General features: G+C 38.6%; 1 protein-coding gene across 1 annotated transcript in view; it reads right to left on the bottom strand.

Moving 5' to 3' along the window:
- Positions 1-3,756: 3,756 nt before the first annotated feature.
- The window catches only part of NRCAM (neuronal cell adhesion molecule), a 138,504-nt gene continuing 125,333 nt past the window's right edge, over positions 3,757-16,927 (bottom strand). The window contains exons 30-31 of the mRNA XM_015415280.1: positions 4,637-4,648; positions 3,757-4,113 (exon numbers count right to left, since the gene is read on the bottom strand). Coding sequence (XP_015270766.1) covers positions 3,876-4,113; positions 4,637-4,648 — 250 coding nt within the window. The 3' untranslated portion in view covers positions 3,757-3,875. The remainder of the gene's footprint in view (positions 4,114-4,636; positions 4,649-16,927) is intronic.

The raw sequence follows: 16,927 nt of genomic DNA, 5'->3' as shown, positions 1-16,927 counted from the left end.
GAGAGTGGGAGCCTTCCTGACCTCCTCAGGCAGGCCATCACTCAGCCTAATCTAAAAGGTTGTTGTAAGGCTACCACGAGATAATGCCTTCATTTTTAGTTCTTTAGAAAAAGGATAAAGTACCGTGTTTCCCCGAAAATAAGACACTGTCTTATATTTATTTTTTCTCAAGAAGACACACTAGGGCTTATACCACAAATGCATAGAAATCCTGCTAGGGCTTATTTTTGGGGTAGGTCTTATTTTCGGGGAAACAGGGTATGAATGGGATCCACAAAAGACAGGAAGACACACTAGGATAACAGTAAAATTCTTTTAGGCTGGATCATCACTCACAGCAACTGCTCTTCAGATCAAAACCTGATTTATAGGAAGTCAGAGAGGATTTATACTTTGAAGATTTTCCCATTTTTTCCCTCCCTGGTGCCTGCAAATACTATGAACACAAAAATTTTGGGGTTTTTTTAACGAGTCTAAGATTTTAAGATTTATGGAATTTAGGGAAATGCACACCTGTGTGTTGCAACATAGAAACGTCATCTAAAAGCAATAGAGAAAATCCCTTTGCGGGGTTTATGCTGAAAAACCTATTTTTATCGCGAGTGTGTGTTGGTACACAAAGGGTTTTGAAGAGGTTACTTTATGAAGCTGAAACATGATATGGGTACACTTTGCTCAGGATCCCCAAACTCAGGGTCTCAGAGGTTAGGACTTGGGGGACTTTGAAAATTTTTCTCATAATATCTGTGGTCCACGTGGTCCCTGCAGAAACAGGGAGGAATGTTCTCTCTTTCTCCTTAGATTCTGCTCCTCAGTGTTCTCTTAAATTCAACAGAAGATTTTTTTTTGAGTGAAATTTCAGGAGTAAAAAGAGAATACATCTCAGTTGTGACAGATTTGGCAAAATCCACTAACCTTAAGAAGTCCTTAGATGAGGCATGGACCATATTCTCTAGGTGTCTTCCAAAAGCCTACGTTGTTCAGATGAGGTCTAAATGTGTGAAATTTGTATTATTTAATCTATTTATTTTCCAGCAGTATTTCTGATACTGATCCTCAAGGCATTTCTGATCCTCAAGGCAGCTAGGTTTGGGCAGATCAAAAATCCAATCCAGCATTACCTTTGAATGTTTGAAAGGACCTGATGAGTGGAAGTTTGTGAGATATGTTTTTGGTGCAAAACAAAATTAGCAGGATGTCTGCTATAGGGTATTTTGAGGGCTCCCCAAGGCATAAGAGCTGCAGTGAGAAAGGAGAAGTGTCTAAAATCACATCTACAAGCTCCATTTGCAGGAGTACAGGATCCAACCCGTCTTTTTAAAAAATTCCATGTGACCCTTAAAAAAACAACAATGTGAGCATAAATCAAAATATCAATAACTTTTCTTCCAGAGGCAAGGTGGTACCAAGGGTGATTTCAAGAAAGACAACAAATGCATAAAATAAGAGTGTACATCAAAGGCTGTTTTTACATAATCTTTAGAATTATAAGAATATAAGGACATCTGAGAATATATTAATCTGTTGTATATTATTGTACAGAAACTGAACAGCGTGAAACTTTAAAACCACATTTATTTTCATACAAAATGTGTTGCACTATTACAGAAGTGATTTCTCTGTGTATCTTCACATGCATGGATAAATTTAGCATCTATATTTAAAGGATAAATGTATGTTGTCTCCAATACTGTTGGCAAATCCTGGTAGGAATGTATTCTTGCTTGTGCTTAGTAATCAGTGCTGTACAACTGATTCTTATTTTTTACTATCTTTTCTGAAAATGTGACCTATAAGAAATGATAAATTTCTTGCAAAGTTTTTTGGGCTGCATATAAGGTGATTAATGCAAATTTGTGCTTTAACTACAGTCTGTGCATCAAAGCTGCAAAATTGGATTGTCATCCAGTGTCAGTTACTGATACACAGACACACTAATAATATTGAGCACAACCCACTAAGTACTGCTGCTGGAACAACCTCCATTCATTTAAACAGGGCTCCTGTGGGCTCAGGGAAAATCAATGGAAGCTGCAAAGTAGCAGATATTAGTTGATTGACACATGACCTAAAAAGCTGCAGCCAGAAAGCAGAACATCTCATTATATCAAATTTTCATTTCATAAATATTTAGTAGATGCTTTAAAATACCATGCTCTCCACTGGCTGGAGTACTTCTTACACAGTACAACAAAAAGCATTTTTATTTGTAACACCTAGAAGGATATAGCATCTACACTTTAAGTGTATTTACAAATTCAGCAAAATATCTACATATCAAAAGCTTACTTAAAATTAAACTTGATGCAAGTTATGAAAAACCAATTTATTGGCAAATGAAACTGAGCATTCCTTCAACCATAGGTTGTTATATAAAATTTCATATTTGGAAGTAAACCATTTCTGTGATAATAGATCGTATGTGTGATTTTCTAACAGATGGCAATGGTTGTGACTAAACTTACTTATCAAATTGAATGGCATGGCTTTGTTGTGAGTGAGCTACATGCCTCTTCATGCCAAGCATCATGTTAAAAACTGCCTCATTAAGTAGTCAATGGGATTCCAGCTTTTGAAATAGTGCTGCTGTAAGTATAGTGTTTTAATATATTATTAGGAGAATTTTTGTTTTGTTTCTTCATGTTATGTTTCTTCAGTACCGTAATTCAGCCATTTGTCTGTAAAACTGCATAAGGCAATGAAAACATACGTTGCATTAGCTTCTCTACACAGCAGTTTTTATCTCCATTACAGAAAGGAAACCTTAATGAGCATAGCATAACTTAAATACTTACTCTGTTTCAACCAAAACATTTTCCTACCATATTTGGGCATTAAAAAAACCCCCCAAACTAGATTACTTTGGCAATGATGGCAGTTATCAGTCATGCTATTGTATTAACTGACTGAACAGGGATACGATCCATTGGATACCTTTCCTTGCCATGCCCCACTAAAATGCATGAAGGTGCACAAGAGTTCTTTTGCAATTCCCCTTCATTTCAGTGTAACTTGCATGGGGAAAATTCCAAGTGGGTTATGCCCAATTACAGTACATTACGGAATGCACATTATTTGAAGGCACTGAACGTATTCTGCCCTGTATGTTTCTGGAATAATTTTTATCTCACTTTAAAATTTCATTTCCACAACTGTACAAATTCCAAATGCATTACAATGCATACTGTATTATGCCCTAAAAAATTCAACATACATAGGATGACCAAAACAAAACACTGTACTGCAGTAATACTTGATAGATTAAAAAGGTTATGAAGTAAGAGGAGCAAAGAGCAGATATCGGGGTCTCAGTAAGCATCAGCAAATGCAAGTGTCATACTTAAAAGTCATTTATCAATCATATACATACTGTTCCTAACTGTCTTGCAAAAAAGACATAATGATAGCTAGACATTAAGTCACCAGTTTCACAACAATGTCCACAAAGACATTGAAGTTCTATATAATACTACCAAACACTCTGACAATGAAAATTGACTTCATATCCAGGGATTCAATTGAGGACTGCATAACAAAGTATCAAAACAATTTTCAGTGGCATAGCCAGTTTTGTCTGTGAAATATGCAGCACTTTGCATGCATTATACTGTTATTTTCAACATTCTTCGTTGATGTTGCTCTTTTTTATTTTTTAATATAAAACCAATTTTTGTGCAAACTGCTTCCAGTTTTGCATTCTGATTTATACTAACATATCACTTACTGTTGTTCTATAGCATAACCATTTGACCTCTATGTACTTAGAGCACTTCTGTTGTGTAGAACATTGGTTTCTTTCATGTCCAATAATACGTGCTTGAAAAAATAATAATGAAAATGTTGGAATGGGGCAGAATTGTTGGCTTTCTCTTTATTTAGACAAATGAATTCATTGCGTTGACTGGGGAAGGAGCCTCAGAACTTTCATTTCCTTCTGCAGGTTCTTTCTCTTTTTTACCACTGTATTGTCCAATAAAGGAGCCATCCTCATTGAACTGTCCATTGACACCTTCTCCATAGTCAACTAAACTATCATCGCTGTCCTCTTTTTTCACAGTCCTGTCTGAAGGTGTCCTGCTTCCTTTTTTTAGAGGTTTGTGGTCATCTGCATCACTGAAAAAATAAAGGAGTTTAAAAAACGCAGTTAGCATAAAATAATCTGGAATGACAAGTGCAAAACAAACCATGCATGCAGATTTCTAAAAAAAACATGTGCAGTTCTCACTGTCCTTTTAGTAAACCCAGTCATATGGAAGAGACAAATTAAAACGATGTAACTGGCATGAATATATGATGCAGTAAATGGTTTAAACGCAGGATGTCTCCAGCAGAGGAAGTGCATTTTGCCCATCGTGCATGGCTTCTCAATAGCAAAAACTTCAGCTCCCAGTTTTGAAGCAATGTAGAAAAAGTTGCAAGCATTAAAAGGGGCCAGTTTCTTTCTCCAAAGGAAAAGGTTGTGGTGCGCTGTGAAATTAGTCTGTTAAACTTCTTAATTCTTGGTTCCTGAATATGAATGGGGAATGAATTTGATTAATGAAAACACTGAATCTCTTCATTATTGGGAAAATATAATGAACAGAGTTGGAGAAATTTGTTACATTATATACACCAGGCTGGAAATAGTTAACCTTACCTTTCAAGAGACCTATATATTCCATTAAAAGGTTGCAGAAGAAACAAATGAAAATAGCCTAAGAAGAAAAGCAGAATCCATATCCTGATAGTGATCAGTACTAAGTTAAATCAGAACCAGAGCTTGATGGATAGAATGTTCACTCATGCTCTGTGGAGATATCAAGTTAACTTCAGTATGGGAATTTAGAAAGAGTTACTAAAAGTTGTGAAAGAAATGGTTTATTAGAACATCTAACTTTGCCGGACAATAACTTTTTCTAAGAACATAAAAAGGTATTTTTATTCATTTATTAAAACATTTATAATCCACCTTTCCTCTAGGTTCAAGGCAGCTTACAATAATAGTTGTATTATAGTTGTATAATAACATTCCCAACTAAAACCAAAGATAAAAGGTATCTTAGTTATATACAGGGCTCTAGTCGGGGGGGAGCTCTCAGGTACGGAGCTCCGGAAGAGAACCTCTAGGGGGCGGGGCGGTCATGTGGTGAAGCCCCGCCCCCTTCTTTACCCCGCCCTCTGCTTCGATCCTCATTCCGTTTGGGAATGAGGATGAAGCAGGAGGGTAAGTAGCCGGGCCTTCTGACACACTTCCGGTGATGTCAGGGGGTGTGGCCTTCTGTCACTTCCGGTGATGTCAGGGGGCGTGGCATATGCAAATAAGTTATGCTAATGAGTTATGCTAATGAGCTCCGGCAGCTCTTTTTCTACAACAAGACCCCTGGTTATATATCCCTCAACTGAAAACCTGGCATAAATAAGGTCTACACAAAGCACATGAAAAAGGTCCTAGTTTCATAGTGTTCCCTTGGAATACACCAGTGCATCCAGGACTACAAGTTTGTCACCATGCATGTGAACAATCAGCATTTTGCAGGATAAGCAGGCCCTCTTAGAAGTCCTGAGAAGCCCAGGGCACTTCCAGCTCTTGAGACCACTACCCATTAGAAAAATTAAAAACTATTAGCACGTAATGAGCATAAAATTAAAAACTATTAGCACATAATGAGCATAAAACAAGTTCTAAAATTTATCAAATACCCCCCAATTAATTAGTGTCTAAATGTGAGGCCCCCTTGAGCTTGAGGCCCAGGCCAAATGGCCCTCACACACCTCCCCAGGATTAGCCCTAAGGACAAGATACAGAAATTTAATAAATAACAATTTAATACTATCCCCTATTATATCTCTTCCCAACAAGCTGGCCTACTACATGGTCACGCCTGGTTATAGACATCATGAAATGTTTTAAAGCTTGGTAGATATTTCACAGAAGAACTCAGTAGTGGGAAGATAGGAAGGCTCTATCATTGGACTCAGTTTTTAGGCTGTTATATTAATTTCAGGATAATCCGTCATCTACTTTCTCCAAAGTGGAATACTTCAGCGTTACCCTCCCACTATTCAGGAAACAAAGGGCTTAATAATTCTCTGAGTCTGAAGAGATGTGTGATTCTATGAGCCAATCAAGATAATAATGTGTATTCTACTGTGAAGTGTTCTTGTGGTAGGACAAAAGTCCAATGTACTGCAAAGAACTTTTTGCAGGCTGCATCGTTGTATCACTTCAGAGTGGCATGGTGGAAAACTGTGGATTGGGAAGTCCTTTCAGAGCCAATGTAATAACCTGGCATGCCAGAACAGAATGGCCCTGACCCAGTACTAGCAGTGTGACTAATCAATTTGCTAGTGCAAATCCACCATAGATAATTTGTAGATGGAAAATAAAAAAGTCAAAAAATAAATTAGATAAACAGTTAGGCACATTTAACTTTACATTATGACTGATGGTAATGAAACACAGGAAAAAACCCCAAGCAATTTATACTGCAATCCTAAACAGAATTACACCATTTTAAGTCCACTGAAACCAATAGGCTTAAAATGGTGTAACTTGCCTGTAGATTGCAATGCTGGTTTGGTACATATCAGTAAATTACAGCCACAGCCACTAGAAATAAGCTCAGAAATGGTGCTTTTGATTTTGACACTCTGGGCATAGATTAATTTTTACGGAGAAAAAAAAATGGAACCCTTGTATGCTTCCCCCCTGGCTACCCTTTTTACTCTAATAGACAAAATAGGGACATAAGAACATAACATAAGCCATATGCTTATCTAATTCCCTTTTGAAGCCGTCCATGCTTGTAGCCGCCACCACTTCCTGTGGCAGTGAATTCCATGTGTTAATCACTCTTTGGGTGAAGAAGTACTTCCTTTTACCTGTTCTAGCCGACCGCTCAGCCCACGAGTTCTTGTATTGTGAGAAAGGGGGAAAGTACCTCTTTCTCTACCTGCTCTATCCCATGCATAATCTTATAAACCTCAATCATGTCACCCCTCAGTCGTCGTTTCTCCAACCTAAAGAGCCCTAAGCACTTTACCCTTTTATCATTCGAGTTGCCCTTTTCTGCACTTTTTCCAAAGCTATAATATCCTTTTTAAGGTGTGGTGACCAGAACTGCACACAGTATTCCAAATGAGGTCGCACCATTGACCATACCTGCTTTATGTACAAATGCTATTGTAGTTCCAATCTTCAAAAAAGGGGATCCAAATTATCCAGGAAACTACCGCCCAATAAGCCTGCTTTCAATAGTGGGCAGGCTTTATGCAAGGCATCTGTCAGATAAACTGACCTCCTGGATTGCAGATCAAGACCTTCTGGGAGCCAAGCAGGTCGAGCTCTGCACAGGTAGTCCAACATTAGACGATTGTATAACTCTTGCCCACTTGGTGGAGAAATACTCTGGAGAAGCCCGAAAAAAAACTATTCTGTGCTTTCCTTGACTTAAAAGGGGCCTTTGATTTAGTTCCCAGGAATCTCCTATGGGTTAAATTGAATAAAATGGGAATAGATAAACGACTACTCTTCCATATCCGGAAATTATATTCTTTCACCAACTGCCAAGTAAGATATAGAAACTCAGGTTTACTAACATCTAGATCCTTACAAACCGAGGAGACCAACAAGGCTGCATTTTGGCACCTTATTTATTCAATCTATTTTTGAATGATTTGAACTCCTCTCTGAGTGTGATTGATGGTCACTGACCTAAACTGGGACACAGAATCACAGAATGTTCGAGTTGGAAGGGATCTTGCAGGTCATCTAGTCCAACCCCCTACACTCTGCAGGAGCATACCCAAAAGATAGTCGTCCAGCCTCCGCTTGAAAACGTTCAGCGAAGGAGCATCCACCACCTCCCGAGGCAGACTGTTCCACTGCTCAACCACTCTTACATTTAGGAAGTTTCTCCTGATATTTAGCTGGTAACGACTCCCTTGTAATTTTCACCCATTAGATCTAGTCTTGCAATCCAGAGCAAGAGAGACTAGATACACTCCATCTTCTACATGACAGCCCTTCAAATACTTGAAGACTGCAATTATGTCCCCTCTAAGCCTTCTCTTTCCCAGGCTAAACATACCCAACTCTTTCAGCTTTTCGTCATAAGACTTAGATTCAAACCCTCTCACCATCCTGGTTGCCCTCTTCTGGACACACTCAAGTTTGTCAACATCCTTCCTAAAATGTGGTGCCCAAAACTGGACACAGTACTCCAGGTGAGGCCTGACCATAGCAGAATAGAGCGGAACTACCACCTCCCGTGATCTGGACACAATGCTTCTGTTAATGCATCCTAAGATTGCATTAGCTTTCTTCACAGCCACATCGCACTGCAGGCTCATGTTTAGCTTGTGATCAACCAGAACACCCAGAATCACATGTGCTGCTGTCAAGCCAAGTCCCTCCCATTTTTTGTACCTAAGTGTAGGACTTTGCTCTTCTCTTTATTGAAATTCATTTTATTTGTCCCAGCCCACTGTTCCAGCCTATCTAGATCATTTTGAATCCTGACTCTGTCTTCTTCAGAATTAGCAATCCCACCCAGCTTTGTGTCATCTGCAAATTTGATAAGCATCCCCTCTATGTCTTCCTCCAGGTAACTTATAAAAACATTGAACAACACCGGGCCTAGGACTGAGCACTGCGGCACTCCACTCGAGACTATCCTCCACGTAGACGCAGAGCCATTTACGAGCACTCATTGGGTATGATTTTTCAATCAACCATGAATCCATCCAACGGTTGCACCATCCAGCCCACATTTAACCAGCTTATCCTCAAGGATATCATGAGAAACTATGTCAAATGCTTTACTGAAATCTAGATACACTATATCCACAGCATTGCCAGAGTCAACCATTTTAGTAACTCTGTCAAAAAAGGAGATAAGGTTGGTCTGGCATGACTTATTCTTGATAAACCCATGCTGGCTACTACCAATTAACTCATTCCGTTCAAGGTGCTCACAGTTTAATAATCTGCTCTAGAATTTTCCCAGGTATTGATGTCAAACTGGCAGGCCTGTAATTTCCCGGGTCTGTCTTTTTTCCCTTCTTGAAGATCGGGACAACATTCGCTTTTCTCCAGTCTTCTGGCACAACACCAGTACTCCAGGACATCTCAAAGATTAGAGCCAGAGGCTCTGAAATAACATCTGCAATTTCTTTTAGCACCCTGGGATGCAAGCCATCTGGCCCTGGAGATTTGAAAGTATTTAAGGCAGCTAGATGCTCTCTAACCATTTCCTTACTTACTCTGGACTGGCAGTTCCTCCTTCCTTCATGTGCCCTGCATTCTTCAGTTTGTATACAGCTCAACTTACGGTTAAAGACTGATGCAAAGTTAGAGTTGAGTAATTCCACTTTGTCTTCATCCTTTGTTAAGGCTTGACTGTCTTCCCCTAGCAATGAGCTTGCCCCATCCCTGTTCTTTTTGCTCCAAACATAGGAATAGAAATTTTTCTTGTTATTTTTAGCATCCCTCACAAGCCTCAGCTCCATCTGCGCTTTAACCTTTCTGACACCATCCCTACAGATTCGAGCCTGCTTTTTGTATTCACCCTCAGTAATCTGACCCTCCTTCCATTTCCTGTACATTTCCCTTTTTAGTCTCAGCTCTTTAGAGAGTTCCTTGTTCAGCCACCTTGGCTTCATTACCCATCTCCCACCTTTCTTTCTTACCAGAACAGTTTGAGATTGTGCCTTAAGCACTTCATTTTTCAGCATCACCCATCCTTCCTCTGCAGATTTCCCCCTCAGCATTTCCAGCCACAGGATCCTACCTAATATTTCTCTGAATTTTTTGAAATCAGCTTTCCTGAAGTCCAGGATACGAGTCCTACTATGTCCTGGTTTCACATCCTTTTCTGTGTCTTCAGCATATCCCTCTATTACTGTATGCGGATGATGCTGTAGTATTATCTTGCACACCTTAATTTCCCGGGTCTTTTAACTGCATTTACATCCTACTGTGAGAACAATTCCTTATTGGTAAATTTTGAAAAATCTAAAATTTTGGTGCTCTCAAAATCTTGGGAATGCTTTAACTGGCGCATAAATGGTAACATTATTGAACAGGTGAAACTTTTCAAATACCTGGGTGTTCTTTTCCAGTATAACAACAGCTGGACAGGCCAAAGAAAAACACATGGTAAATCTGGCCAAATGCAGTCTATCCGCAATTGCTAGGTTTTTTTACGTGAAGGGCAACCAATTTGTCCCTGCTGCTGTACAAGTTTTAAATGCCAACGTTGTGTCCCAATATCTGTATGGGAGCCCCATCTGGATCGGCTCCTTTAACCAACATGTTGAGCAGATCCAGGCAATGTTTTTGTGGCTTATCCTAGGAGTGCCAAATTGTGTAAGTTTGATTGATTTGATCAAATTGGTAACATCATTGAGCACTTTATTATTGTTAAATATGGTTGATTTTATGCTGTTTTTCAATGTTTTATTTGGCACATGTTGCCCTTATTTGTAAGCCACCCTGAGCCCGTTCGTGGGAAGGGCGGGATATAAGTGTAATAATAAATAAATAAATAATTTATGCAGCCATGTGCCTGGAGACAGGACAACATCTGCTTGAGACCAGAGCCTGGCTATCAACCTTAAAATTTTGGCTACATCTCCACTTCAGAACAAAACCCAATAGCTTTTTTCACTTGCTATTATCAGAAACATTTACATCCAATTGGACAAACTCAATTCTGAAAAAAATACAATCAATTAGCATCCCCCTTGCTTCTGTCAGGTGAATTCCAATTTTTCAGGTTCTTGAGGCAGAGAATGTTCGATATTGAAAAGCAAACTCTCTGTTCTGGACTCACCCCTTCCCCTCTGAAGTTTAACATAATCCCGAGAAATGGTTTTATAGCTGATTCTTTTTCACAGCTCACCATCACTAAGATGAGTTTTTATGCTAGCACGTTTTGATGCCATACCATCAGAGGTCCTTTACAGTAGATTTACTAATACTCCCTACCTTGAAAGGACCAGCCCATGTAACAGTAGGAACTCAGAATTGATTGCTCACATCCTACTCAGCTGTGAATTTTATAACAGGATTCGGGATGTTTTAATCAGCCACCTCCTGCACAATAAGCATAGTCTACCCGAAGAGAGACTTATATCTTTCCTTTTATCAAATCTTCGCCCTCAAATTACCTTCTCTGCAGCACGATTTCTTTCTATCACTATGAGGGGAAAAGAATACAAGGTCAAAGCCCTGACGGGTTGACTGTTTTATATTCACATACTTACATTTTTATATACACCTCAAAATGTGATCCATGTTGTATTTTAACTATGCCAATAATGGTTGACTGACTGACTGACTGACTGACTGACATGGAACCCAGCAACTTCTGTGTGTGTGGGGGGGGTTGATCTCTCGTTAGAAGAACATGCAGACATTTTCTGTCCAAACTACTTGTTGGACCAGCAAAGGTATCTTTCATTTCCATGTCACCATTTTTAAAAATAATATAAAGATAGAAAAATACTCTGACCAGATTTAGGTCTTCCATTTCACAAAACCATTAACAGCTTTTCACTGGACTACAGATGTGAGGAAGCTTATTGTTTTTTCTTAAGACAGCAATAGGTTATAAAAGCACTCTAAGAAAATTTACCAAGTATATTCTACATGTTATAGACCTTTTTCCATGCATAAAATCTGAACCAAAAAGGATGCATGCTTCATATGCGCTGTCATATAAAAGTATCCTTTCAGCTACTTGTTCCGACCAATAGCAGTGTAGTGAAATTATGGGGATACTATGTTGCCCTTAGCTTATTACACTCAGTGGAATGTCACAATTGGCCTGAAAACTTGCAGGCCTGTAAAATGAAATGAACTTGCTAAAGTGTATGCTACTTGAAATCATATAGTTCGATTCCAAACATAACATACACTTTCTAGTTACCATAAACCTCATAAAAAGAATGCTGCAGTGCCCATGAACAGCACTTGTATGTTTCCCTAGTAGCCTGAGGAACACTAGGAAATATGATCAGCCCTATTTCACAATATGCATCAACAATCAATAGTAATAAAATGTACACAAATATAATGTAATGCAAAGAGAACAACTGTGACAGATTTAAGGGAAATGTTTTGATGAAGTTCTACATATAGTTTTCTACCAAACAATGGACTGGATTCAATTACTCATTAGTGGCACTACTGTTAGGACCCTAACCCAATGAATGAATGATCTAATATTCTACTGTATAAATAGCTGTTACAATGGCAAATGAAAACCAGGTATAGTTCTTATGTTTTTTTAAACCATCTCTATTTTCTTTTAATTTATTATATATTCTAGGTAACAAATACTCAAAAAATAAGTAAAACTTGCATCTGCTGTACTGTATAACATTGTAAAAATACAAAACATGAAAACAACAGCATACAGTCTTGAATCAGAAGACGCAGGAGACATTCAAGGGATACAAAGGTAAATCAACACACTTCATAAGATGATCCAGGACATGATTCAAGCATATCTATACATCTAATAGCCAAGTTGCCCCCTCCGTGCGAATATCTAAATCCACACATCGGGGGCACCTCGGGGGCAGGGAGATTTTCCTGCACACTTGGGGCAATCCCCAGGTGTGCAGAAAAATCTGAAAAGTTTTAAAAACCGTACGGGGGATATTTAAATCCCCCCAAAAGTAAGAGCGTTCCCTGCGCATGCGCAAAGAACGCTCTGGGAACTCTGTGGTGGGTTGGTGGCTGGGAGGCGCTCAGGCCTTGCTGCCGGTGCTGGGGGGGGAATCGAAGGAGGGAGATTGTCAGGCCCGGCGGCTGGGAGGTGCTCAGGCGTCACAGACGGTGCCCGCAGGGGGGGAATTGGCGGGGGGAATCAGTGGGGAGGAATCGGTGGGCCCAGTGGCTGGGAGGCACTCAGGCCTCGCTGCTGATGCCTGCAGGGGGAAGGGAAAATTGGGGGGGAATCAGTGGGCCCGGTGGCTGGGAGGCACTCAGGCCTTGCTGCTGGTGCCTGGGGGGGGGAATCAGCAGGCCGGGGGGGGAGAAGGCTTACTTGCAGAGCTGCTTCTGCAGACCGGGAGCCTTTAGGAATACTCCCCCCCCACAAGTATCGCAGGTCCAGCTTCTTGTTTACTATATTTACCAAAAAAGGAAGAGTAGTAGGGGTTTTTTTTTTACAACTGTGCCATCAAGAAAACAAGGTGGTCAGACATTCTCATACAAGTTACAAGTATGTTCAGTATTTGTTTTTAAAAAAAAACTTTTTATGCATAACATTTTTGGGGCGTGGTTATCTTACACTCAGTGTCATCCTCCTCTTGGGTAAATATGAAAGTCATGGCTCTTGTAAGTCCCATTTATTTCAATAGGAGACATAACTCTCCCACTGCACCCCCACTGCTCTATTTGGAAGTGTTTAACTCTAGATAATGTCCATGGTATTAATTTACCCATTCAAACATGACCATAATAAGTTATTGAATTTTAATGATCCAACACAGAAAACACAAACATTCATACAGATGATCGTTTCCTAACTGATATCTTAAAAATATTCTGCAAGTACACACTTGATTATGTGGGCACCAGTACCGTCTTGCCAAAAGACCAAAGAATGTTTCCAGTGTTCTAGTCTCAAGCTGCAAAAGTGTGGCAAGATTTTCTTTCTACTTGTCAAGGCAATACAGATATACCAAACAGTTACATGTATGCCTAGGTAAGTTTTTAGTTTGTTAGTCTAAAGAGTAGTTTCCCAGAAATAAAGCCCACTAACTAGACCTGGTTAGAATTCAGAAAAGACCTGTTTAAGAATGCTCTTGTGGACCAAAAGTACCCTTAAGTGATGAAGTTAGATATGATGAGCCTAAAAGTTGACAAAAGCTGATACATATAAAATGAAATTCCATTTTAATATCTTAAAACATTTATGTGTTTTCCACAAATGGTATCAAAACACCTTGCAACAATTTATACTGTATGAATGTAGTTTGAGCTGTGAAGACTGGGGGAAGGACAGTTAATAGAAAATTTTTTGGAAAGGTTTTTTTCCTGATTCTACCCCCCACCCCCGTTTATATTTTCTTGTTTCAACTGGAAAAAACCTCCAAATTGAAATGTGAAATACTTTTTAAGACTAAGTTTCATTCAGAATGTGTAGTACAGAGGTTTTTTATGTTAGACACTCTATATATCATATCATAATAATTCCTGTGTAAACTATAAGCATCTAATACATATTTCCAAGAATATATTTATTGTTTAAATGTGATTAATTTTGTCCACAATTAGTATGCTATAATGTTTACAACAATAAACTATTGAATTCAATGTTATAAAATTTAAACCAATAACCAAAATATGCTGGTCATATTGTGTGGCTGTTTCTGTACAAATAACACATTAACGTTGTTTATTACAAAAATTGTGTTTTCTATTTTCAACTTTTGTTTTTCTTATAGCAACACCTAGGATCTATGTAATAACACAGCATAGGGTACAGCAGTTTGCAGCTCTTTCACTAGTATTGGATACATCTGCCATTTTGCTTGTTGAAGACTAAAAGTGCAATTCTGAGCAGTTACAACTTTCTAAGTCCATTAAAGAGAATGAGCTTTGAAGGATTTAAATTTTGCTCTAAGATTGCACTATAAACCATTTATACTTTTAAATTTTGGTGATATGCCAAACAGTATTATTTTAAAAGCTAATTATAAATTATGCCATTAATATTAAATTTGTAAAGTAATGCTAAGTTTGATAAGAAAATATTGTATATATTTAAGTTTCTCCCAAATATCTGTTCAATCCTCCAAATACCCTTTTCCCACCTGTGAACAATAAGCAGAGTTTCCCACAATCCTTTTCTGTTTTACAGGCTCCTCAGACCTTCAAAATCATTCACTGAGACTGCAAAACCTGTGTGGAGGTTTCCCCTCCCTCTTCCACAAATGCAGCTCCACTAGAAGGAGAAGTAAATCTCTTCCACTTGTCCCTTCTCATTCCAGTCCACTGACCTGCTTGGCTATTAGTTCATGTGGGTCCTCTGTGGGTCCAGAAGTAATCTTTCTGGTGATTAGAAGAGGCCTCTAGAACAGAGAGGACCTCCGGAAAACTCTGTCTGGCTTCCTTGCACAGATGCAGGCCAATAACATTCTCAAACTCACACCTGAATGAATTTTATATGTCTGTATCTTGTTTTCACAACCATTTTCCCAACCTACTTTTTTTCTAAGATGCAGGATCTATTAAAGTGCTCCATTAAAATAAGGAACTCAAATTTTAAGCAGAAGACAATAATATACATGTATTTACAACACCTATGAATGTGTAATTAACAATTCCGGCATGCACTTTATAGATTTGGGAACCTGAAATTTGTAAAAATTGGAATTCAATTTAGTTCAATTAAGACTAAAACAGATGTTAATTAAAAGTTTCATATTATGCATTATGTAACCATCCCTATTGCACACATATACATTTTAATTGTGATGTTGAAAAGCTACCTATAATGAGTATTTTATGCATCTGTAGTTCCAAATATTTTGTGAAGTCTACTTCTACCTTAAAAATACTTTGAAAGTTTATTTTGATTTTGTTTTTGAAAATATTTAGTAATTTACACCAAGGTCAAATGTGCTGAGACAACACATAAAGCTTCGAAGGGTAGGTATTTACTGCTATCAGTGTATGGTTACTTCCTCTGCTTAAAATTAATAATTAGCACAAAATATTTGGATTTAGTTGGAAAGAAGTAACCCAAGCAGTTGAAATTCCCCAAATTTTCCATAATCTGGAATATGCTTTTCAAAATATTTTATATAAATATGGTCAACGACACTGAAATACTTGTTTTATTTGTTACCACAGAAAATAAGGTGTTTTCTTTTTAACTTCAAGGAAATATGCTTGTCTTATCAGTTTTTCTTCCATTCCGATTCTCTTTAGGTTTAGTTTTACAAGATTATCCATATTTATAATCTAAATAATGAAAAAATACTTACACAGTTGGCTGCAATGTTTCTGTGATTTTTCTATATGCTAGTAAGGATGCAGATTCTAATGTCTGTATAATTAAAAAAACAAAAAAACAAAAACAAAACTGCAGATTTACACAAGTGTGTACTCCTGCACAGAGCTGGACACTGGTGTGAGTGCACAGTTACAGCATATGCAAAAATCAAAACCTGGCAATAAGGTTCCCTGGCTCTTTGAATCATAAAAAAGAAAGTATCTGTTGCCACACAAACTGCAGCAAATGTTTAGTCGGTTTACCAACGGAATCGTTCTCAACCAGAAAGGAATGAGTTCAAAGCAGCTTTTATACCAAAGATGTTGTGTTTCCTGAACCCAGCATTACTGGACATTGAGAAATAGAGGAAAAGAGGGGCACAGGAGAAATCAGGATCTACATGTTAATAAGACCAATTACTGGGTGTCACCATGAAAATGAACACAGGGAAAACAGTGGCCATCTTGAGGGGAAGAGAGCAGGCAGCAAACAAGAATTATTGCACCACATGCTAGCAAAACTCTCCATAAACAGAGCCTGAATTTCTAAATCTGTTGAATGAAATAACAAGATGCGAAGGACAAAAATGTTCCTATACACAGAGCAGTTATACTATAGAAGGAAATTTGCCAGGTGAACCCCTATCACCTTTGAATGAGAGCATTAGAAGCAGAATCTTACTGCACTACTAGAAGCGCTAAAGGGCCAAGGAAGAACTCTCTCCTCCATTTAAACTTCCCACATGGCCTTGGGCATCTTGTATTATTCCAACCCCACAGGAAGTAGTGGTGGGCTCTTTTTGTAGCAGGAACTCCTTTGCATATTAGGCCACACACCCCTAATGTAGCCAATCCTCCAAGAGCTTACAGGGCTCTTCTTACAGGAGCTACTGTAAGCTCTTGGAGGATTGGCTACATTAGGGGTGTGTCGCT

The sequence above is a fragment of the Gekko japonicus genome, unplaced genomic scaffold (genome assembly GCF_001447785.1).
Source record: "Gekko japonicus isolate JY-2015 unplaced genomic scaffold, Gekko_japonicus_V1.1 scaffold453, whole genome shotgun sequence".
Lineage (NCBI taxonomy): Eukaryota > Metazoa > Chordata > Lepidosauria > Squamata > Gekkonidae > Gekko > Gekko japonicus.
Note: the sequence above shows the minus strand (reverse complement) of the source record. Positions and strands in the feature narration are given on the sequence as shown.